The sequence below is a fragment of the Cricetulus griseus genome, chromosome X, assembly GCF_003668045.3.
Source record: "Cricetulus griseus strain 17A/GY chromosome X, alternate assembly CriGri-PICRH-1.0, whole genome shotgun sequence".
Taxonomy (NCBI): Eukaryota; Metazoa; Chordata; class Mammalia; order Rodentia; family Cricetidae; genus Cricetulus; species Cricetulus griseus.
Genome location: NC_048604.1, coordinates 125,910,525 through 125,936,201, shown reverse-complemented (window position 1 = coordinate 125,936,201; position 25,677 = coordinate 125,910,525). Strand labels below are relative to the sequence as shown.

Sequence of the window (25,677 nt, the reverse complement as noted above, 5' to 3'; positions counted from 1 at the left end):
TCATAATGGATGGTTGTGAGCCACCATGTGGTTGCTGGGAATTGAACTCAGGACCTCTGGAAGAGCAGTCAGCACTCTTAACCTCTGAGCCATCTCTCCAGCCCGGTTTGCCAGTATTTTATTAAATATTTTTGCATCAATGTTCATGAGGGAGATTGGTCTGTTGTTTTCTTTCATTGTTGTATCTTTGTGTGTTTTGGGTATCAGGGTTACTGTAGCCTCATAAAAGGAGTTTGGCAGTGTTCCTTCTCTTTCTATTGTGTAGAACAATTTGAGGAGTATTAGAGTTATCTCCTCTTTGAAATTCTGATAGAATCCTGTGCTGAAAGCAACTGGTCATGGGATCATTTTGGTTGGGAGACTTTTAATGACTACTTCTATTTCATTAGGGGTTATAGCTCTATTTATAGTATTTATCTGGTCATGATTTAATTTTGGTATGTAGAACCTATCTAGAAAACTGTCCATTTTCTTTTAAATTTTCCAATTTTTTGGAGTATAGTTTTTTGATGTATCATATGATGATTCTCTGGATTTCCTCAGTGACTGTTGTTATGCCCTCCTTTTCATTTCTGATTTTGTTAATTTGGATATTCTCTCTCTGCCTTTTAGTTAGTTTGGATAAGTGTTTGTCTATCTTGTTGATTTTTCTTAAAGAACCAACTCTTTGTTTTATTGATTCTTTCTGTTGTTCTGTTTCTATTTTATTGATTTCAGCCCTCAATTTTGATTATTTCCAGGTGTCTACTCCTGGGTAAATTTGCTTCTTTTTGTTCTAGAGCTTTCAGTAATTTTGTTAATTTGCTAGTGTGGAGTTTAGTGCTATGAACTTTCCTCTTAGCACTGCTTTCATAGTGTCCCATAAGTTTGGATATGTTGTACATTCATTTTCATTGAATTCTAGGAAATCTTTAATTTCTTTCTTTCTTCCTTGACCCAGTGGGCATTATGCAGTTTCCACGTGTTTGTAGGCTTTCTAGAATTTGTGTTGTTGAAAATTAACTTTAAGCCATGATGATATGATAAAATATAGGGGTTATTCCAATCTTTTTGTGTTTGTGGAGATTTTCTTTGTAACCAGTTATGTGGTCAGTTTTAGAAAAGGTTCCATGGGGTGCTCAGAAGAAGGTTATTCTTTTGTGTTTGGGTGGAATGCCCTACAGATGTCTGCTAAGCCCATTCGAGTCATTACATCTGTTGGATCCCTTATTTCTTTCTCTGTTGATTTTCTGTCTGGCAGTCCTTTCCACTGGTGAGAGCAGGGTGTTAAAGTCTCCCACTATTAGTGTTTTGGGTTTGGTGTGTGATTTAAGTAATATTTCTTTTACGAATGTGGGTGCCCTTGCATTTGTGGCATATATGTTCAGGATTAAGACTTCTTGATGGGTTTGTCCTGTAATTCATATGAAATGTTCTTCATCATCTCTTTTGATTAATTTTAGTTTGAAGTCTAATTTATTAGATATTAGGATAGCTACACCAGCTTGCTTCTTAGGTCCATTTGATTGGAAAGTCTTTTCCCAGCCCTTTACTCTGAGTTACCATATGTCTTTGAAGTTGAGGTGTGTTTCTTATATGCAGCAGAAGGATGGATCCTGTCCTTGTATACATTTTATTAGCCTGTGTCTTTTTATAGGCAAGTTCAGTCCATTGATATTAGAGGATATCAATGACTAGTGACTGTTGTTTCCTGTTTTTGGTGGTGCAGTGTGTGTTTCCTTTCCTTAGGATTTGCTTGTATGGGGCTATTTATTGCCTGTGCTTTCCTGGGTACCTCTGACCTCATTGGGTTGAGGTTTTCCTTGTAGTGATTCCTGTAGGCTTAGATTTGTGGATAGGTAGTTAAATCTGGTTTTCTCATGGAATATTTTGTATTCTCCATCTATGGTAATTGAAACTTTTTCTGGGCGTAGTAGTCTGGGTTGGCATCCTTGGTCTGCAAAACGTCTGCCCAGGACCTTCTGGCTTTGAGGGTCTCCATTGAGAAGTCAGGAGTTATTCTGATGGGTCTGCCTTTATATGTTACTTGATCCTATTCCTTTGCAGCTTTTAATATTCCTTCTTTATTCTGTATATTTTGTGTTTTGATTATTATGTGGCAAGAGGATTTTTTTGGTCCATTGTATTTGGTGTTCTGTCGGCTTCTTGTATTTTCATAGGCTTTTCCTTCTTTAGGTGGGAAGGTTTTCTTCTATGATTTTATTGAATATATTTTCTGTGCCTTTGAACTGGTATTCTTCTCTTTCTTCTATCACTATTATTCTTAGGTTTGGTCTTTTCATGGTTTCCCAGATTCCATGGACATTTTGTTTTATGACTTTATTGGTTTTATGTTTTCTTTGGCCAATGAATCTATTACCTCTATTGTACTTCAACACCTGAGATTCTTTCTTCCATCTCTTGCATTCTGTTGATTATAGTTCCTGTTCATTTACCAAGATTTTCCATTTCCAGAATTCCATCGTTTTGTGTTTTCTTTATTGCCTCCATTTCAATCTCCAAGTCTTGGGCTTGTTTCTCTTCCCCCACCCCCTTGGTTTTCTTTAAGGGATTTATTGATTTCTTCCAATTTTTTGTTTGTCTTTTCCTCCATTTCTTTAAGGGAATTCTTCATTTCTTCTTTAAGGATCTCTATCATTTTTATTAAGTTATTTTTAAGGTCATTTTCTTCTGCTGCTTCTGCCTTGGGATGCTCAGGTCTTCCTGATGTGATACCACTAGGTTTATTGTGTTGCCATGTAACTCTCTAGGTTGTTGAATGTATTCTTGTATTGACATCTACCCATCTCCCTTCCCATTGGTGCAGGCATTGTGTTTGCCTCTTGATCCAATCCTCTCAGTCCTCTCTCTCAGTCCTCTCTGTGCAGTAGATGTCTGTGTCTAGTGAGCTGCTGAGGTCACTGGGGATGGATGGTATTGGGGGCAGAGTGGGATTTTTACGTTACAGGGTCCTGTGGGGGGCTGTTGGTATAACCTTTCTGCAGGAGTCTTTCCTGATGACTTGCTAGTGTGGCTAAGATGGGTGGGGGAAGGACCACGGATTTTGCCCTGGGGCCTAGGTTCTAGAGGCTCTGTGGTCCGGATGGGAAGCTGGTCACTTACCTCTCAGTCCTCTCTGTGCAGTAGATGTCTGTGTCCAGGGAACTGCTGAGGTCATGGGGGATGGGTGGTATTGGGGGCAGAGTGTGATTTGTAGGTTACAGGGTGTGTGTGGGGGGATTGGTGTAGCCTTCCTTCAGGAGTCTTTTCTGCTGACCTGCCAGTGTGGCTGAGATGGGTGGTGGTATCATTACTTTTTAAGAGGTTTCATTTTTGACATCTTGGCATGAAATGTTCAGCCATTATTACTTTGAATATGAATTTTATTGTTTGTTTTGTTTTTCATTTTGAGACTGGGTCTTACTGTATAGCTTAAGTTGGCTTCATATTTATTATCCTCCTGGTTCAGTTCCTAAGTGCTGGGAATATAAAGGTATGCACTACCATGCCTGGCTTGCTATGCACATTCTTTGAGCTGCATTGTTCTATTTTTGTGGGATATCATTAATATGAATATTGGAGTTTTTGTTAAAGTCCCATGGGCCCCTGAATTTCTGTTCCTTTTTAAATATCTGTTTTCTACATAGTCATTGCAGCGCTTGGTATTGTACCCATAACCTCATCATGTTAGGCACATGCTCTATCACTGAGCTACACTCTCAGCTTTCAGTCTAGTTTTTTGTTGATTTCAAGATTAAATAAATTCTGTTGATATTTACCTTCAAGGTCACTGATTTTATCTTTTATTGTTACCACACAACTAGTGAAGTTTTTCTCTTGTTTATTTTTGTTTTTGTGAAAATGTTGGAAAGTAATAGGGACTTGTGCATTATAGGCAAGTTCCCTCCTGCCTGTTTAGTATGTTTTATATTTGTTTATTGTATTTTTTCAGTTCTGTAATCTCTGGTTCTCTCATAATAATGTCTGTTTCTTTGCTGAGATTTCCTCGTTTTTGAAGGAATTTTTTACTATTGAACCATTTTTTGTTGGCTACTTTAAATTTTTGTAGTGTTTTATACTTACTTGTATCCCCCAATACATTTGTTTGTATCAGCAGTAGGACAGACCCACAATAGTCCCACAAAGTTGTTTGACTTGAGACACCAGCCAAAAATGGCTACCTTTGTCTATGCCCAGTTACAAATTTGGGGTTGTATTATATAGTTTTCTCATTGCTTTGTCCAAATACCTGACAGATAAGAAAATCATAGTTTGAGGGTGTATTCTGTGCTAGAGGGAATGTCGTAGAGCATAAAGACTGCTTGCCCACAGATTAGAAAGCAGAGAAGGGGAATACTGGTGCTCACTTGAACTTGATCTTCTCCTTTGTTCCCTTTCTATTTAGTCTGGCATCTCGGCCCTTGGATGGTGCTGCCCACATTCAGGGTAGTGCTTTCTTCCTCAGTTAATCCACTCTGGAATTGCCTTCATGGATGTGCCCAAAGGTGTGTTTCACTAATGAGCTAGCATTCAAGTAGAGAAGCCAAAGCAATCATCATGGGACTAGAAGGGGTCACCACACACTATCCTATACAAATTCAATAGTGTACTTGAATAACTCAGAGAACTCAGTTAGGCACGGCCTGCAGTCATGTCTGTGGGACAGTTTTCTTGATTATAGATTGATGTGGAAAGATCCAGCTCATTGTGGACAACGCTACTCTTGGGCTGCAATTCCTGCTCCTGGTTGACCGATGGATTGTGATCAGGATTGTGATCCTTCCTAAGTTGCTTTTGGTCATAGTTTTTATCTCAGAAAGAGAACAAACTAGAACAGAACAACAAGAACCAAGCTAGAACAAGGGTACGACTTAGGAACAACCAAATGAAAAAGATATATAGAGCACAAGATGTGGAGGTGAAGAGCTTCCTTCCACAGCCTCTGAGTATGCCACCCTCTGAGTACTTCAATGTTAACTAAGCCAGAAGTTCCCTTACTTTCATCCCTATCACTTAGGGTTGTTGCAAGGGTACAATTGGTTAAATAATTAGCCATTGATAACCAACCCAATTTCTAGCCCTTCTCCAGGACCAGGATTGAAAATCCTTACCCTCAGTAATCACATGTTGGCTTCTTCAAGGCCCTATCTTGCAGTCCTCAAGATATCCATGAGTAAATTTGAAGTTTAGGGGAGCATACACAAATACATTTTTCTATAATTATGCCATAGGGTATTATGCTTTTTTTCTAATTTTAACTTGAGTTACACACACACACACACACACACACACACACACACACACACACACACACACACGTATACCATACACATCTATACATATAAACACACATACAAAAAGTAGATAGGAAGAATGGATCTGAATTTGAGTAGAGTACTTGCCTTTTATCCACAAAGAACTGGGTTCATTTCCAGCACCAGATAAAACTGGCCATGACGGCCCATCTCACCACTTGGGAAGTAGAGTTGGTAGGATCAGGAGTTCAAGGCAAGCCTTGGCTACATAGTGAGTTTAAGGCCAGCATGGGATACATTAAGACCCAGTGTACTGGCTAGTTTTATGTCAGTTTGACAGAAGCTAGAGTTATCTGAAAGGAGGGAATCTCAGTTGAGAAAAATCCCTCCATGAGATCCAGCTGTAAGGCATTTTTTTAATTAGTGATTGATGGGGGAGGACCCAGCCCACTGTGGATGGTGCCATCCCTGGGCTGGTGGTCCTGGGTTCTATAAGAATACAGGCTGAGCAAGCCATGGGGAGCAAGCCGGTAAGCAGCACTCCTCCCTGGCCTCTGCATCAACTCCTGCCTCTAGGTTCCTGCCCTGTGTGAGTTCCTGTCCTGACTTCCTTCAGTGATGAACTACAGTGTGGAAGCGTAAGCTGAATAAACCCTTTCCTTCCCATTTTGCTTTTGGTCATAGTGTTTCTTCACAGCAGTAGAAACCCTAAATAGGACAGAAGTTGCTGCCAAGACAGTGGGTTATTGCCATAACAGACTTGACCATGTGTTTTGGGGAAGATTGTGGAACGATTTTGAAACTTTGGACTAAAATAGCCTTTTAGTCTCTGTGTTGAGAGCTCAGTGAGCTTTGAAGATAAGAATGTTGCAGGCAGTGTAGACAGTGGAGGCCTGGCTTGTGAAATTTCTAAGGGAAGTTTAAATACTCTGTCCGGGCCATTTGTTATTTTGAATTAAGATTCTGTGGTTTGGTTAGCTCGAGATGAATAATTATCTGTGATTAGCAGTTTACCAGAACTACTAAAGTGAAGCCTTTGTTGAGATACTTGATACTGGTCAGCTGGAGCTGAAAAATTAGTGGTGATTAAGAAGAGACCAGCATCACTGAGGTGAAATCTTCTGGAAAGTGTTTCCTGAGAGTCAGCACACAGAAACTGTGTTCCAGTTGTACCTTGTGGTGGCAGCTGAACTTGGCAGTGTAAGAGTCACCCAGGTTTTGAAGGTGTGAAGGGGTCATGGAGAGCAGCTGAGGCTTGGCACTGTGTGGCAAGGCTGGAGTCCTGAAGAGAGCCGTTGTGGGAGCTCGATCCGTTTAGCCAATGACATTTGGGGTGACTATCCCTATGTACTTTTTTTAAGCATGCTGTAACCTGTTTAGAGGGTTTTTTTGTCTGAATCTGTCTTTATTGTGTATCTGTAATCCCTTTTTTGATCATTGCTTTAAACTGTTAAGCAGGTGTGACTTAGGACCAAAGTGGCGGCTTTGGCTACTGGCTTCACCCAATCAGCTTTCCAACATAGCAAAGGTACCCCTCCTCCCCACCTCTGGGATCTATATTGCCACCAGATAGCATGCAGCTGGCCCACAAACCTTTTTAGTCTGTATGAGTAAGATCTAAATCCACCACGCAGCACGCTGTGTGGCTTGGAGATGCCTCTGTGCTCAAGCCTGAATGCCACAGTGCCTTTGTACTGAGGCCTACATGAGAGACACAATTAGGAAGGTGTTTTGGGCTCCATTTATGTGTTCTAGAACCCCTTTTTATTTTAAGCTCTCTCAGGCCCTATGGAAATTTGAGAGCCCTACGTTGGGTGCCAAATGTAACCAGGGCTTTTCTTTCCTGCCTGCCAGTCCACAACCTCATATAAAATAATCACTCAGAATCTTAGTATTAATTATAATTATTTGGATGATGGCTCAGGCTTATTACTGTCTAGCTCTTAATATAAATTACCATTCCTATTAATCTGTGTGGCCTATGGCTTACCTGTGCTGCTCCAACATCTTTCTCCTTCTGCGGCTGCTGGCGTCTGCCTAGACTCTGCCTTATTTCTCCCTATATGTCTGCTTGGATTTCCCACCTAGCTATATTCTGCCCAGCCATAGGCCAAAGCAGCTTTATTCATCAACCAATAAAAGCAACACATATTCACAGAGTACAGAAGGACATCCTACATCAGAGCACCATGAGGGACAATTGGTGAAAGTTCGGCCCAGTTGCAGAAGACCCCAGCATTTTGGAGATGCCAGTGCCATGGGAGGACCAGCAAGAACAGCAGCAGCAGTGGAGTGGAGCCATCCAGAGCCTAAAATTCCAACGGTGCATGCTTCAGGGGGTGGAGATAAAGAAGTGACCCAAGCCCTTAGAGAAGCCCAGAAGATTGTGAGTGACTTCCAAATAATTAGACATTAGGTTATTTACACTTTTGGAGTTTGGTTCTGCTTTGTTCAGATTGATACTATGCACTGGTTCTTCCCTCTTAAAGTAGTAAAGTATTTAAATTGAGTATTCTTTTTACAGGAGCCCACAGTTGAGAGACTTTGAACTTTAAAATCTTAAAAGACTTTGTATTTTAAAGAGACTGAATTTTTGAGTGTTTTAATTTTTAAAGACTGGGATTTTCAAAACTTGGAATGTTTATATCATAATGTTAGGATACCCATGGATGCTTACCACATATGTTATATTTATAGCTATGTACTACTAATAGTGGATGCACCCATTTGTTTAAACACTATGAGGGAATTTAATTGTTTGCAATATTTTTTCAATTAAGAGGACTAATACAATAAATTACTTTGTGCATATGCTTGTGTTGCCTTTTTGTGCAGTTATATCTTCTATATAAATTCCTATATATGGCAATACTAGATGGCAAATAAATTTCTTGTTTGGGGAGCTATTGTTACATTCTTTTTTTCTTTTTTGTTACATTCTTTTCTATTAGTGACTATCCTATTTTCCATTATCACCAACAATGCATCATAGTGTCACTGCATAAACACAATACATTGTTTACCTGTAATTAATCTCATAGATACAAAGTGGCATCATTCTAATCTCTACTGGTTCTGAGTGAAGCAGAGTGTCTCCCCCGGCCCTTTGGTGTGAGTGTTCTACATGTATGCCTGCAGGCCAGAAGAGGGCACCAGATCCCATTATAGATACCATATGGTTGCTATAAATTGAACTCAGGACTTCTGGAAGAGCAGCCAGTGCTCTTAACCTCTGAGCCAACATCCAGCTCGCTGAATATCTATTTGTATATTTATAAACTCTTCAAAGATCCTTGATTTTTTTTAACTAAGCATGATAACATGCCTTTAATCCTAGCACTTGGAAAGCAGAGGCAGGAGGATATCTGTTAGTTCAAGACCAGCCTGGTCTACATAGTTCCAGGACAGCCAGAGCTACATAGTGAAACCCTGTCTTAAAAAAAAATTCCATCAATTACTTGGTCTTTTTTCTTGATCTTTAAGAGTTACTTATGTATCAAAGATACTGACTTTTTAAAAATTATTGACTTTATTTGTTTATTTAGTGTACAGATGTGTCTTGTGTGTATATGTATTTGGCATTTGCACTGTAGCATATGTGTAGATATCAAACGACAACTTGTAGGAGTCACTTCTCTGCTTCTACAATGTGGGTTCCAGAGATCAAACTCAGGTCACCAGACTTGGTAGGAAACACCTTTACCTGCTGAGCCATCTTAGTGACGGGATATAAACTTTTTGCCTGTAACATGTGCTGCAGCAATTTTACTCCTAATTTGTTATTTGTCTCTGGATTTAAGTCTTTGAAAAAGGCTTTTTAAAAAGTTTTTGTGGTTATATTTAGTCGGTCTTTAATTACAACTGGATTTTTATTCATGGTTAGAAAGTCCATCCATAAAGTCAGGTCATGGGTACACTATCCTGTATTCTTTCAGTACTTTTGTGTGACTTTTATATTTGTATATTCTTGAACATAGAATGGTATGCAGACCTAATTTAACTTCTTCTAAATGATTCTCCAATTTTAGCACCTCTAGCACCATTTGTTAAAAAGTGAGTTTTATGTGCTGGACACAGTGGTCCATACCTATAAATCCACAGTACTCAGCTGAGGCAGGAATATAGGGACTTCATGGCCAGTCTGGGCTACATAGCAATACCCTGTCTCCAAAACAATGTGGGGTTTTTTAAAAATTATTTATTTATTTGTATTCTGTGTGCATTGGTGTATTGCCTGCATGTATGTCTGTGTGAGGGTATTGGATCCCCTAGAACTGGAGGTACAGACAGTTGTGAGCTGCCATATGGGTGCTAGGAATTGAACCCAGGTCCTTGGTGCTTTAAGATTGGTCATTTTATTTTTGCTGCAGTATTTTTCTAACTAGTCTTACACAATTTATTTTCTGTTCCAGTATTTTTTTAATAGCCTTATGCAATTTGTTTTTGTTTTCTTGAAACAGAATCTTTGTATCCCAGTCTGGCCTCGTATATGCCGTATATGTAGCCCAGGCTGCCAAGAATTCATGTTCCTACTGCCTTTGCCTCTCAAATGTTGGAGCTGTGATGCATATTACCATACTGAGCCTTGACCTTATATTTTTTCTTTTTTTTATTAGTTCAAATTAGGAACAAGCTTGTTTCATACCCTCACCCCCATCCCTCCTCCCCCAGCCCTGACCTACCTCACACCCCATTCATCCTCTACTCCTCAGGCAGGGTAGGACCCTCAACCCGGGCTCCGCAAAGTCCACCACATCATCCTGTGCTGGTCCTGGGCCCTTCCCCATGTGTCCAGGGCAAGAGTGTATCCCTTCACATGGGATGGGCTCTCAAAGTCCCTTCTTACACCAGGAAAATACTAATCCACTACCAGGGGCCCCTGGAGTGCAGAGGCCTTCTCATTGACATCCATGCTCAGGGGTCTGGATCAGTCCTGTATTGGCCTCCCAGACAGCATCTGGGGTCCATGTGCTCCCCCTTGTTCAGGCCAACTGTTTCTGTGGGTTTCTCCAACCTGGTACAGACCCCTTCGATCATCATCCCTCCCTCTCTTCAACTAAATTCCAGAGTTCAGTTCAGAGTACATCTGTGGATGTCTGTCTCTGCTTCCATCAGCCACTAGATGGGGGCTCTAGGATGGCATAAATGTAGTCATCAATCTCATTTTAGGGAAAGGGCGTTTAGGTTATCCTCTCCACCATTGCCTGGATTGTCAGATCGTGTCATCGTTGTAGGTCTCTGGAGATCTCCCTAGTTCCAGATCTCTCCTCGGACCTATAGGGGCTCCCTCTACTATGGTATCTCTCATCCTGCTCTCTCTCCTCTATTCTTCCCCCAACTCAATATTTCTGCTCCTCCATTTCCTCTCCTCAACTCCTCTTCTCCTGCTCTCAATCTGGCATCTCCCTCTCCCCTACCCTCATGCTCCCAATTAGCACAGGAGTTCCTGCCTCTTCCCACTCCTGGAGTTCATTCCTTTATCCCTTAGATTACTTCATATTTCCTAGTTTCTTTGGTGAAGAGGATTATAAGCTGATAATCCTTTGCTCTATGTCTAAAATTCATATATGGATATAAAATTCATGTTTGTCTTTTTGTGACTGGGTTACCTCACTCAGGATGGTTTCTTCTAGTTCCATCAATTTGCCTGCGAATTTCAAGATTCCATTGCTTTTTTTTCTGCTGAGTAGTACTCCATTGTATAAATGTACTACATTTTCTCAATCCACTCTTCACTTGAGGGGCATCTAGGTTGCTTCCAGGTTCTGGCTATTGCAAACAATGCTGCTATGAACATGGTTGAACATATGTCCTTGTTGTATGAGCGTGCATTATTTGGGTATATACCCAAGAGACGAATGGCTGGATCTTGAGGTAGACTGATTCCCATTTTTCTGAGCAACCACCGTACTGATTTCCAGAGTGGTCTTACAAGTTCACACTCCCACCAGCAATGGAGGAGTGTTCCTTTTTCTCCACATCCTCTCCAGCATAGATTGTCATTGGTATTTTTGATTTTAGCCATTCTGACAGGTGTGAGGTGGTATCTCAGAGTTGTTTTGAGTTGCATTTCTCTGATGGCCAAGGATTTTGAGCACTTTCTTAAGTGTCTTTCAGCCATTTCAGATTCCTCTGTTGAGAATTCTCTATTTAGTTCTGCACCCCACTTTTTAATTTCATTGTTTGGTGTTTTGGTGGCTAGCTTCTTAAGATCCTTGTATATTTTGGAAATCAGCCCTGTGTCAGATGTGGGGTCGGTAAAGATCTTTTCCCATTCTGTGGGCAGTCATTTTATCTTACTAACTGTGTCCTTTGCCTTGCAGAAGCTTCTCAGTTTCAGGAGGTCCCCTTTATTAATTGCAGACCTCAGTGTCTGTGCTACTGGCGTAATTCCTTCAAGGGTATCTCCCACTTTCTCTTCTAGAAGATTCAGTGTGGCTGGATTTATATGGAGATGTTTGATCCATTTGCACTTAAGTTTTGTGCATGGTGACAGGTATGGATCTATCTAGAATCTGCTGCATATCCGAATCCAGTTGTGCCAGCACCATTTGTTGAAGATGCTATCTTTTTTCTATTATATGGATTTAGCATCTTTGTCAAAAATAAGGTGTTCGTAGGTGTGTGGGTTAATATCAGGGTTTTCAATTTGATTCCATTGGTCTATCTGTCTATTTTTGTGTCAATACCAAGCTGTTTTCAGAACTATGGCTCTATAATAGAGCTTGAAGTCAGGGATGGTGATGCCTCCAGAAGATCCTTTATTATACAGAGTTGTTTTGGCTATCCTGGGTTTTTTATTTTTCCAAATAAAGTTGAGTATTGTTCTTTCAAGGTCTATGAAGAACTGTGATGGGATTTTGATGGGGATTGTGATGACTCTGTAGATTACTTTTGGCAAGATTGCCATTTTTACTATCTTGATTCTACCTGTCCAAGATCATGGGAGATCTTTCCATTTTCTGGTATCTTCTTTAATTTCTTTCTTTAAAGTCTCAAAGTTCTTACTATACAGGTCTTTCACTTTTTTGGTTAGTGTTACCCAAAGATATTTTATGTTGCTTGTGGATATTGCTAAAGGTGATGTTTCCATGATTTTTTTTGATTCTTTTAAATTTTATTTTTTTCAGTATTTTTGTATTAACACTTTAAAATTATTCTTAGAAATTTTCTCTTATCTATTTGTGATGGTGAGAATCAAGCCCAGCACCTTGTACATGGTGTCTTAGTCAGTGTTCTGCTGTCATGAAGAACACCATAGCCATGGCAACTCTTATAAAGGAAAGCATTTAGTAAGTTTCAGATGTTCAGTCCATTATCATGATGGTGGGAAGCATGGCTGCATGAAGGCAGACTTGGTGCTGGAGAAGGACCAGAGAGTTCTACATCTTGATCCACAGGCAGCAGAAAGAGAGAGACACTGGGCCTTGCTTGGGCTTCTGACATCTTAAAACCCACCTCCAGTGGCATACGTCCAACCAGGTCATGCCTACTCCAACAAGGCCACACTCCTAATCCCTTTCAAATAGTACCGCTCCCTGATGACCACTCCCTGATTCAAATATATGTGCCTATGGATGCCATTCTTTTTTTTAAATTCTTTAATTACTACTCATATTTATATATCCATCCCCCATTCCCTCGCCCTCCCATCCTCCCATGTACCCCACTAACCCCCCCAACCCACCCCAACTCCTCCCCAGGGATAGTGAGGCCCCCCCAACCAGGGACCTTCAATGTCTGTCATATCATTTTGGGGGAAGGCCTAGGCCCTCCTTGCTTATCTGGGCTGCAATAGTATCCCTCCATAGGGAATAGGCTCCCAAAGTCCATTGTGCTCTAGGGATAAAAACTAGCTCCACTGTTAGAGCCATTCTTATTTAAACCACCACACATATGCTAAGCAAGTGCTTCTACTGCTGAGCTATACTTAAGACACTTCTCTATTTAAATGGTGAATTATACTAATGAATTTTTCTTTTATTGGGCCATCATTGTACTCCTAGAATAAATTTCATTTGGTTGTGTTGTACTATTGTGTTAATGTGGTTTATATTTAGAAGTTTCACAGGGGAAATCCTAAGTGAAATTGGTCTGCTATTTTCCTGGTTAGTACAATCTTCAATCCATTTATATACCAACTTGATATGTGTAAACTGTGGAAGCTTTTCATTGTCCTTTCTCAGGAAGAATTTCTGGTAGTGTTGGAATTATCTTTGAAGGTTGGGTAAGATTCCTATGTGAGACCTTGGCAGGTTAGTTCCTTGATAATTATATAAGGGAGCCTAATCCACTTAAGCTGACTTTCTTCTTTTTTTATTTGAGTCATGAATTTATTTTTTTAATTTTTTTATTAGTTCAAACTAGGAACAAGCCTGCTCCACATGTCAATCTCTTCTCCCTCTCCCTCCCCTCCTCCCAACCCCCCACCTGCCCCCCACCCCATCCACTCTATACTCCCCAGTCAGGGCAGGGCCCCAGAAGGTGGCTCCCCAAAGTCTACCACATGATCCTGGGCCAGGCCTAGCCCACCCCCCATGTGTGCAGGCCAAGAGTGCTTCTCTTCACGAGGGATGGGCTCCCAAAGACCCTTCCTATAACAGGGAAAAACACCAATCCACTACCAGGGGCCACCCAGAGTGCATAGGCCACCTAATTGACATCCATGTTCAGGGGTCTGGATCAGTCCTGTGCTGGCCTCCCAGACAGCAGTCTGGGGTCCATGTTTAAGATGACTTTCTTTGCCAGGATAAATTTTGTTCATTTGTATTTTTTAAAATATCTATTTATCTAGATTCTCAAATTGATAAATGCTAAAATATGTGACAACATTTTTTAAATGTTGCTAATTTGATCATCATCACTTCTCATATTTATAATATATTTGCACGTTTTTCTAATTAGATCAGCTAGTGGCTTATCTATATTTTGATGTTCTTTTAAAGAGGTAATATTTTAATTTCACTAGTATATTATTGGTATATTTTGTTGACATATTGTTTTTCTTAAAGTTTTGCTTAAATCTCTTAGTTCTTTTAATAAGTCTGATTTTGCTTGCTCTTGTGGGGGTTCCCCTAAATTTTTTTAATTGGAAAATTTTCCTGTTTTTATTCTTCTTCAGTTGGCATTTAACGCTTTGAGTTTTCTTTTATCCACTGCATTCTGTATCTCATAAAGTTTGATAAGGAGCTATTCTTACTCTCTTTAGAAATTTTGGATCATATTTCCCTTTCCCAGGGGAGTTAATAGAAGTTTGATTTAATTTCAAGTAGAAAATATATTACTACCATTTTTAATTTTACTACATTTTTATCACAGTAATATCGCTATAGCAATAGAGCCTACTGGTTTGTTACTCAATGTATGGTCCATTTTTGTCTATGACATTAAGAAAAAATTTATGTCCAATATTATAAAATTTACCTTAGCTAAAATTATAGCTTAGGTCTTCAGTAATCAACTTTGTCTACATCATCTGACTTGTATTAAAAGTAGTCCCTCAGTATGAAATTCTAAAAGAAAAAAAGACAGAAACAAAAAGAGACAGTTGGGTAATGGTGGCACATGCCTTTAATCCCAGCACTTGGGAGGCAGAAGCAGGTAGATCTCTGGGAGTTCAAGGCCAGCCTGGTCTACATAGTGAGTTCCAGGACAGCCAGGACTGTTACACAGAGAAACCCTGTCTCAAAAAAAAACCAAAAAAAAGAGTAAAATTTATAATGCAGTTAGCAATTGTACTGATTTAGGGGATTAACTCGGTTTTTGTCTAGGGTCCATCAGCCACAAAGTAGTGAGCCAGGTTTACAGAACCAGGTACAAATTTCCTCTTTGTGAGCAAGCCTTAAGTCCAATTATATGGCTGTTATTTACTCCCAGGATATAAGTGCCACAATTGTACCTTTTGGGATATCTTGTTCTTCTGGTCATTGTTGTGGTATGTATGTATTACAGCTAGATTGCATTTTTTCCTTTGGCAGCTTGTGTAGCTCCTTCCAGTATTATGAGAGTTAGTCCTCAGGGAGGAGGTTTCCAGGCAAGATCCAGCTCTATTCTTCAAGTCCTACATGGTATCTTTAGCAATAGAGTCTAACTTTTAATTATCTGGGAGACAATCAAGGACAAAGATAATAATAGACTATATTATTTTAGAGGTCTCTTGAATTTTTCTGACCAACAACTTGGAAACTCCCTTGCCTGGCACTGGGATTTCTAGGGAGAGCATTGTCACCCAAAGTGGCATAATTGTATTTAAGCTGTGTGTGTATATATATGTATGCATGTATAAACTATATATATGCATACTTATACATATTTTAGATATGTAATTTTAAGTAAACATATGATTCCCTGTAGCTTTGTCAAAATTCCTTAGTAGTATTTATCTTTGCTCGTTCCTTTTCCTCTGTATTGCCCCTTCCCACCTCCCCTGTTAAAATGCCCTTCCCCCATTTTTCCCATTTTCTTCTTCATAATGCAAGTGTCCTCCTAGTTCCCTCTCTAGAGCTTCTACTCCCCTAACCTCCTGGTCCTTTCTTACTTTCCTGTAATCAAGATTATTTCTAGGTTATATACTCACATCTGCAGATTGGGAGCTATGGTCCACAGTTAAGAGAGAACATGAAGCACTTCTCTACCTGGTTCTGTGTTACCTTACTCAATATATCTTCCAGTTCCATTCATTTAACCTGCAAATTTCATGGTTTCATTTTTCATTACATCTGGATAGTACTTCATTGTAAATATGTACTGTATTATTCGTTTATCTGTTGTTTCCATTTCCTAGCTATTGTGATCAGAGGCACAGCTGAGCAAGTATATGTGGAGTAGGATGTCAAGTCCTTTGGGCATTTGCAAAGGAGTTGGATAGCTGGGTCATATTATAGATTTATTTTTAGCTTTCTGAGAATTCTCCACACTGATTTCTAGGATGGCTGCACCAGTTTGCAGTCCAACCAACAGTGAATTAGGGTTTCCCTTTCTGCCACATCCTTGCCAGCATTTGTTGTCAAGTTTTTCTTGATCTTATACATTCTGACTATGGTAATGTGAAATCTCAATGTAGTTTTAATTTGCATTTCCATAATTGCTAAAGATGTTAAACTAAACACTTGAGATATTTCCTAGCCATTTTATTTCTTCTCTGGGGAACTCTCGGTTTAGATCCATAAGGCATTTTCTTTTAGCTTTTTCATGTGTTTTCTTATCTGTTTTTTTTTAGTTCCTTATATAGTTTGATACTAATCTTGTCAGACACTTATCTGACAAAATTTCATTCCCACTCTGTGGGCTCCCTCCTTATTTGATTGACTGTTTCCTTTACTATACAGAAGCTATGTTTTGTTCATTTTATTAATTTTTTGACATTCCAATCACAGTTCTCCTTCCTCCTTTCCTCCCAAACCCTCCTCTACCCCCTCCTCCCATCTGCTCTATGGAGAGTGTAAGACCTCCCCTAGGAAGTCTACTAAGTCTGCCCCATCATCTAGTTGAGGCAGGACCAAGGCACCTCTCCACCCCCACATCCCTGTGTCCAGGCTGAGCATGGTATATCTCCATATAGAATGGGCTCCACTAAGTCAGTTTGTGCATTAGTGTTAGATCTTGGACCCACTGCCAGTGGCCTCATATGTGGTCCCACTTGTCAGTTGTTGGCCTTAATTTGTGAGCAAATTGGTTCCCATTCAGAAAGTCCTTCACTATACCTATATCTTGTGGGGTACTGCCTGTATTATCTTCTAGCAGTTTCAGCATTTCAAGTTTCATGTTGAGATTTCTGGTCCATTTGCTGTTGATTTTTTGCAAAATGATAGATGTAGGTCTGACTCCATTTTTCTACACTGGACATCCAGATTCTCCAACACTATTGGTATCTGTGTCAAACATCAAGTGGCTATAGTAACATGCACTCATGTTTGGGTCTTTTGTTTTATTCCATTTATCTTCATGTCTGTCTTTGTGACAACACAATACTGTTTTTTTGTTTTGTTTTTTTGTTTTTTGTTTTTTTTTTTAGTAAAACTCTGTAATGTATCTGGAAATCTGGTGTGGTAATCTCTCCAGAATTGTTGTTGTTGTTGTTGCTTTATGGTTGTGTTCTCCCACCCCTCCAGATGGTTTTGGCTATCCTGGATCTTTGATGGTTCCATATCAATTTTAGGACTTTTATTTCTGTGAAGAATTTTGTGGGGTGTTTGGATTTAGAATAGCATTGAATCTGTAAGTTGCTTTTGGTAGGAAGTCATTTTTACAACATTCATTCTACCAATGCATGAGCATGGGAGATCCTTCTGTCTTCTAATGCCTTCCTCAGTCTCTTTCTTCAGAAATTAGAAGTTTTCATTGTAGTGGTTTTTATCTCAGTAGTTAAGTTAATTCCTAGATTCTTTTGAGATGAGTATGAATTTGAGTGTACCGATGATCGCTTTCCTGCTGTTTGTTGTTGATATGTGGAAAAGCTTCTGAATTTTGTAAGTTAATTTTGTACTCTGCCACTTTGCTGAAATTGTTGAGCATTACTAGATATTTTCTAGTGGAATTTTGGGGACCTCTTATGTAAATATCATCTGCAAATAGGGATAATTTGACTTCTCTTTTGCTAATTGTATCTTATTCATATCCATCTCTTGGTTGTTCCTTTAACTAGTGCTTCGAGCACTGTATTGGAAAGCAGTGAAGATAGTGGACAGCCATGCCTCATTCCTTATATTAATAGAATTGCTTCATGTTTTTCTCCATTTGGGGTAATGCTGGCTATGAGTTTGTTATATATAGCCTTGGTTATATAGAATTATGTTCCCTCAGTCCTACTCTCTCTAGGACTTGTATCATGAAGAAATGCTGGGTTTTGTCAATGGCCTTTTCTGCAACTATTGAACTATTCATGTGATTTTTTTTTGTCTTTAATTCCATTTATTAGCCTGGAACTCACTATGTAGACCAGGCTACCTTTGACTTCAGAAATCTGCCTGCCTCTGCCTCCCACATGCTAGAAGTAAAGTTGTGCACCACAACACCTGGCACAAAAAGATTTTATTTCTTGTGGGTCTTTTTAGGTTGTTGGTCTCTACTTGGTCTGACTTTGGCTTAGATTAATCTAGAAATTTGTCCATTTTGTTTAGATTGTCTAAAGAAAGTGTTTTTTAAATATCTCCTTATAATATTCATTTATGCCTATTCAAAGATTTGGCCTTTTCACAGTGCCCCATAGCTCTAATTTTTCTTCTGCTATCGTAATCATCATTATATAGTTTGATCTTGTTGTGAATGGGAGTTATTTGAATGATTTTCATCTTTTTCAAAGTATTGAGACTTATTTTGTGGTGTGACGTGCCTGAAAAATGTTCCATGTGATTCAGATAACATAATATGAGAAACTCTTACAAAGACTTTGTGCTAAAATTTCAGAACTCTGGTGTTATTTTTGTTATAAGTTATTACAGGTTAAGGATACTTCAGCCCCAACTATTTGGTAGTGGCTAATTATGGAAGGGTTAAGAACTAGATAATAGTTAATGAAAATTAGCATATGGTAAAAATATAATACAGTATTATACTTTTACAATATTCATCAGAAGCTTAACCAGTTTTAACAAATTCTAACTTGGGTGTATGTACATATTAACAGGGCAGATTTTAAGATATAATTCCAAATTCTGTTGATTGTGGTATATTCATACAGGAAAAAAAAGAAAGCTCAGGGTTAGAAAGATGGCTCATTAGGTCGTTAAGAGTGCATATTTCTTTCACAGAAAGCCCACGTTTCAGTCTCAGTATCCATATAATGTACCTCACAGCTACCTGTAACTCTAGCTCCAGGCCCTCTTCTGGTCTCTGAGGCCACTGTCCTCACACTTGCACATACTCAACCCACGAACACACGTGTACACATAAAAGAGAAAAAGAAAGCCCTTAATCTGTTAGAAAAAAATAATAAAATAGTTCATTTTTTCTTTAATATAGCAACAAAATCCCTTCTCATAAATGTCCTATTTTGGCATTGAATTGTAAATCTTTCAAAAGAGTGTTCCATATGAAAAGAATACTCCATGTATACCTGAAAAAATAATCTATTTTTTTTGTTTTTGTTTTTTGAGACAGGGTTTCTCTGTGTAGCTTTGGAGCCTATCCTAGCACTCACTCTGGAGACCAGGCTGGCCTCGAACTCACAGAGATCTGCCTGCCTCTGCCTCCTGAGTGCTGGGATTAAAGGTGTGTGCCACCAATGCCTGGCAATAATCTATCTTTTTAATTATTGGGTATAGCACTCTATATATGTCTGTTATCTCTAATTGCTTTATACCTTTTTTCAAACTGTTTCTCACTCATTAGACTTCAAATTAACTATAATTAGTAAAGTAGTAATTTGTAGGGAAAACTAGGGATGCCTAGTTTTCTTTCCTGTCAAATTTGCTTTATATTTTGGGGTACATTGTTAGTTTTATATATGCTTAGATGTATTATATCTTCATAATGAATTGATCATTTTTCAATATGTTTGTCACTTTGGAAGTATTTAACTTAAAGTCTCTTTTGTCTGGTATTCAATATAGCCAACCCAGCTATCTTTTAAGTATCAACTTCCATGGAACATGTCTTTTTTTTTCATCCTTTCACTTTCATCCTGTTGATTGTTTATGTTTTTGGACTAGATACTAGTTTCTTGAACATTAAGACTAACAACAAAAAAAAACAGGAAGCAAACAAACCAAAATACCTCTGCTAGACTTTACATATTGCTTCTGCACTTAGGATGCTACTATAATAGTCAGCTGTACTTGTACTGATTCTGTGGGCTAGCCTGAGGTAAAAAATTAGACTCTCCTTAGGTCATTTGTAGTCCTGGCCATATTGGCTTTCTAGATTCCTTGTACCTGGATGTTTTTTTAATATCCTCAATTCAAAAACAACCCCCACAGCTGTTTCCCTCTGGCTGTAGGCATTCTGTTACATGATATATGTTTGGATATCATCTTTTGTCCCAGGCAGTTTCTTAACATTATTAACTTGCCTTGCGGTCTTGTATTTTAATTTTAAAAAATTTCCTGTGTGACTTTATGTGTATGTGTGTGTGATGTGTGTGTATGTTCATGGGTATGATTGCAGGCGCACACATGCCACAGCACATAGCTGTCAGTTCTCACCTTCTGCCTTTTTTGAGGCAGGGTCTTTCTTTTGTTGTTCATTGCTGTATATTCTAGTCTAACTGGCACACGAGCTTCCAGGGATTCTTCTCCCTCCGTCTCCCATCTTAGAAACCCTGGGCTTTCAGACACATGCTACTTTTTTCACTTGGGTTTTAGGGTTTCAAGCACTTTGCCCACTGTGCGATCTCCTGGTCCTACCCTGTAGTCTTTTAGAGCATTGCCCACTGCTTTTCTACTCTGAATCAAAGGTAGATAAAAACAGAAGAAACCACCTGGCATCAGTTCTTATGGTAGTCCCAAAATAGGTTAGGAAAGGACATACTCATTTATTAATAAAGTCTTCTCTGCTCCCTCTACACCCAGGACTGGGTAAACACAAGCTACTACTACTGGTCATCAGTAGGAATAGAGCAAGGACAAAGGTAAGCAACTATGATGGAAGGCTTTCCTGCAGCCTTTGTGTTGCTTTTCCGGGGGGGTGTCTATCTTTGTGTGGTTGCTGCAAAACTGTGACTGTTTTCCCAGACTTAGTTACATTTGGTTTGGTCTCTTTCTTATTTTTAAAATTTTAATGCACTTATTTATTTATTTATTTATTTATTTATTTATTTATTCAGTGTGTGTGTGTGTGTGTGTGTGTGTGGTGTGTGTGTGTGTGTGTGTGTGTGTGTGTGTGTGTGTGTGTGTGTGTGTGTATCCAGGCATGGAGGTAAGAGGAAAACTTATAGGAGTCAGCCTTCTTCCACCACTTAAGTGGGTCCTGGGATGGAACTCATACTGTTAGTCTTGGTTGTAAGGGCTGAGCCATTTAACTGCCCTCTCATTATTTGTTTAATTACTTCTGTGAGAATGAGATCTAAGAGTTACCTACTTTGCTGTTTTGATGCCATCATTGTGGGTTGAATTTTTGGTAGCCTCAAATGATTTTAGAGCGGTTCAGTGTTGGGAATTGATCTTCGGTTTATACTGCTGAGCTATATCCCCAGCCCAGTCACAAAATAACATCTTATTTTCCATTGTTCTTAACAAAGTTTTGGTCAGTTTGTTGTAAGGACATCCTGGAATTCAAGTGGCCTCCATGATGTTTAATTCAAGATCTGGCAGTGAGGTATAATGAAGCAACTTCAATGGATTACTTTTGCTTTGGGCACTAATGAGAGGGATTTTTTATAATCTAACTTGGTTTTGTTTTATCCCATTCTTTGTGTAGCATTGTATTCATTATTTTTCCTGTTGCTGTGAAAAAATACCTGGCAAAAGCAGCTTAATAGATAAGGCTTTATTCTGGGTCGTCATTTCAGAGTGTCTCAGTCCACAGTGGAGTTTAGTGCAGTATGGCTGTATGGTGGAAGCAACCAGAGCAGGAAGCAGAGGACACAGACCAAAACCAGAACCAGAAGCAAATATAACCTTAGAGCCCTACCTTCTAGTAACCTACTTTCCCCAAGAACCATTTCCTAAAGGCTTCATAACCTCCTCAAACAGTGCCACCAGCTAAGGAGCAAAAGTTCAAAGCATTGTGGGGTACATTTCATATTTGAACCATAAATGCATGGCCCTAATTTCCCACTTCTGTGTTTTTCCTGCCACTACCAAATCTTCAAATGCTCCTTTATTCCTTTGTTTACATTTTCCCCTTTGGAAGTAATGTTTTTCATGATTATTTCCTTAGATCATGCACATTTTTCCTACAGCCAGCAGCTCTTTGCTATAGCAGATCAGGTTTTTTTTATACCTCCATGCACATAGATGGCAAGGCACTGGGCATCTTTCTAAACATAATCTCAGCTTCATTTACCCTCTCTGCTCTGGCCTTTCAGACCCTGCTTGTATTCCTGAATAGTTCATGGCAAGAGTTTGAAAGACAACTGAGGTGGATGTTTGTTTTTTGTTTGCTTGTTAGTTTGGAGTTTGTAGGTAATTAGAGCATTTTGTAGTACTCTCTAATTTGTATTATACATTATACTGAAAGTATTGGTTATGAGTGGTACTGTGTGTTGTGTTATGCAGCAAAGCTTATTGGGAAGTCTATGGAGCTATTTGGGTGATTTTTGTTAAGTTGAGGTTTTTTCCAAATGCTGAAGATTCATCCCAAGCCTCTGTGCATGCTACACAAGTGCTCTCTGCTACAGAGCTACATCTCAAGCCCCTATATGGAAACGTTTGGATTTATTAAAATGTATTTATTCTAGACTACTTGAGAGCTCCTTATTTTTAATTTTAAGAAGCTAAGATAGAATCTACCTGCAATCAAATAGATCCTTTGAGTGTATAGTTCTGTTAACCCATAGCTGTCTAACCACCACCACAATGGAGGCAAGAGCTCTGTTACTCCCTTGGTAGTCAGCCCTGCTGCACCTGCCCTTCTAACCACTGCTATATTTCCTGTCTCCGCAGTTTTGAACTTTCCCATTAGTTACATATGTGGGACCATACAATAGATACCCACTTGAGCCTGGCTTCTTTCATTTAGCACAGTACATTTACTATCTGTATTAATACCTGTGCCATTAATTCCCTCATTTTTATTATTCAATAGCTTGCCATCATGTGGATTCAAGTTTGTCTATTTGCTGACTGAAAAGTGCTTAGGTTGTTTCATGTTTGGGTGATTAAAAAATAAGTGTTCATTTCCAAGCTTTTGGAGGCTGTGTGACTTCCATTTCACTGGGGTAAATACACCTAGGAACATTATTATTGGATTGATCAATAGTATATTCTTTTTTTGAGACAGGGTTTCTCTGTGTAGCTTTGGAGCCTATCCTGGCACTTGCTCTGGAGACTAGGTTGGCCTCGAACTCATAGAGATCCACCTGCCTCTGCCTCCCAGTGCTGAGAATAAAGGCGTGCACCACCAACGCCCGGCAGTCAATAGTATATTCTTAACTGCACAAACACTCGGGAAACTTTCCAAAAGCCTGTGCTGTTTCTACCTTCATGTCTATGAAAACAGAGATCCAGCTGCTCCATATCTATATTACTTGATTGTGAGGTCGCCTATTCTAACAGGTATGTGGTGGCATCTCATTCATTGTGGTTTTAATTTGCAATTCCCTCATAACTAATGATGTTGAACAACTTTTTATGTATTTATTTGCCATTTATATGTCTTGTTTGGTGAAATCCTCTGCTTTTTTGTTTTAATAGTGGTTTTTTATATTTATAGGTAGTTGTTATATCTTATATGAGTTTTATACTCTCCAATAGTCTAATAGTACTTTTTATGTTATTAGGTAACTGATCTATAATATTTACTTCTATTCTGTGACTTGCCTTTTCATTAAGAATGAGTATCTGAGCCGGGCAGTAGTGGTGTATGCTTTTAATCCCAGCACTTGGGGGGAGAGGCAGGTGGATCTCTGAGAGTTTGAGGCCAGCCTGGTCCACAAGAGCTAGTTCCAGGACAGCCTCCCAAGCCACAGAGAAACCCTGTTTCGAAAAAAAATGAGTATCTGAAATTTTTGTTTTACTTGGTTTACCAAGATTTAAGGGATTTTTTCCTATACTTTTCCCCTACAAATACTATGGGTTTAAATACTAATTTATGTCAGTGGTGTGTTTTTTAGGGTATTTTTATGTTGCAGTTATTTTAGAATCACTTGTTAGAATAATTTTCAGGAAACTAGAGGGAGGAACTGAAGCAAAGACTATGGAAAAATGTCCCTTGTGGGCTTGCTCTTTCTGCCTTGCTTGACTGCTTTTCTCATACACTCAGGGCTACCTGCATAGGGATGTTGCTGTCATAGTGGGGTGGGCCATCACCCATCAATTAGCAATTAACAAAATGCACCACAGATATGACTGTAGGCCAAATCTAATGGAGGTAATTACTCAATTGAGATTCCTCTCTCTAGGCAAAACCTAATCAGTACACATATATTATGGTATATTAGTTGACATAATTATAACTTTTCTGGCAAACACAGTGATGTCTCAGTGTGGCTTAAATTTTCACTTACCTGAATATGGCTTGCCATTTCACTGTTATACTTAAATCTTGCAACACTTGCACATCTTTTTCTTTATGAAGAGCGATTTCATGTTTCACAATTTGGCCTCTGGAAAAATTTGTTTTTTAAAAAATTTCCTGTATTATTGTTTTGTCTTGCTGAAACACAGCTTAAATTGGGCAAGGGAATTCCCTCAAGGAAGTTCCCCAATGTGTTTGGAGATAAGGCCAATCAGAGCACTAAAGAGGTATTGGATTAAGCAGGTGATCTGCCCCAAGAATTTATTAAGGAAACTCCTCACAATGGGTAGTGAGATAAAGGGACAACCAATGGATATGTCTGCATTGAGTAGGTCATTGTACATGGTTTATTTGTGGGCTTAAGGAATTTGGGGTAAAGTTCTTCCAGAGTTTGAGGCAGTAATCTAACTATATTTAATCAGTATCTGATAATGTTGAGGGCCTCATCTTGGGTTCAGTCCTGCAGGGAAGAAATTTTGGCTAGCTGGATCACAGAGCAATCAGGGTACTCTGATTTTTGGTCAAAATAGGAAGCTGTTTGGAGATGGGATGGTTACAGATGGACAGATTAATGGAACTGGGAAGCCTTCCAGGCATTTTATAGATACCTGATTGCTACTTCTCAGATTACACTTAGGGTTTCCCTGTAGCTAAAGGCAAAGGAGGTTCAGTTTTGGTTTTCCCACATATGTATCCAACAATACACTTGTGTTTATTGAAGAGCTCCTTCTTACTGCTTACTGCACCAACTTTTATCATAAGTCAGCTGTCTATACATATTTAAATTCCATTTTGAAAAGATTTATTTTTAATTTATGAGTATGTCTGTGTGTGCCATGTATGTTCAGGTACCCACAGAGGCCACAAGATAGGCTGTTGTGAGCTGCTTGATGTATGTGCTAAGAAGCAAACTTAGGTCTTCTGGAAGAACAGCAAACACTCTTAACCATGAGCAATCTCTCTAGCCCCTGTACACACTTGGATTCTGTTGTTCTCCTAGATACCTATCCTTATGATAATATGATATTTTTATTGATTTGTAATTCTCCTTCAAAGTAGATTATTAATGTGTTGTGAAGAAGACAGCTTGATGAACTGGGAGCTCAATTCGAATTTTCCTCATATTATTATCACTCAGTCATCAGTGTTTTAGAATAAAAGAAATTTCCTGTTATAGGAACTAGTGACATTTGAGGATGTAGCTGTGGATTTCACCCAGGAGGAGTGGCAATACCTGAACCCTCCACAGAGGACCCTGTACAGAGATGTGATGCTTGAGACCTACAGCAACCTTGTCTCTGTGGGTAAGATGGCATCCTCAAGTAATTTT

General features: G+C 39.1%; 1 protein-coding gene across 30 annotated transcripts in view; it reads left to right on the top strand.

The window, feature by feature from the left end:
• Positions 1–25,677, top strand: part of Znf182 (zinc finger protein 182) — a 72,826-nt gene that overhangs the window by 30,571 nt on the left and 16,578 nt on the right. For 12 of the 30 annotated variants that reach the window (XM_027432332.2, XM_027432333.2, XM_027432337.2 and 9 more), the window contains 2 exons: positions 7,393–7,620; positions 25,525–25,651. The exons of 1 other annotated variant lie outside the window; for it this stretch is intronic. In XM_027432332.2, coding sequence (XP_027288133.1) covers positions 7,393–7,620; positions 25,525–25,651 — 355 coding nt within the window. Of the gene's footprint in view, positions 1–4,384; positions 4,485–6,692; positions 6,763–7,392; positions 7,621–20,740; positions 20,800–25,524; positions 25,652–25,677 lie in introns of all 30 variants that reach the window. 17 more of the 30 variants (XM_027432320.2, XM_035449962.1, XM_035449960.1 and 14 more) reach the window with 5 other exon arrangements.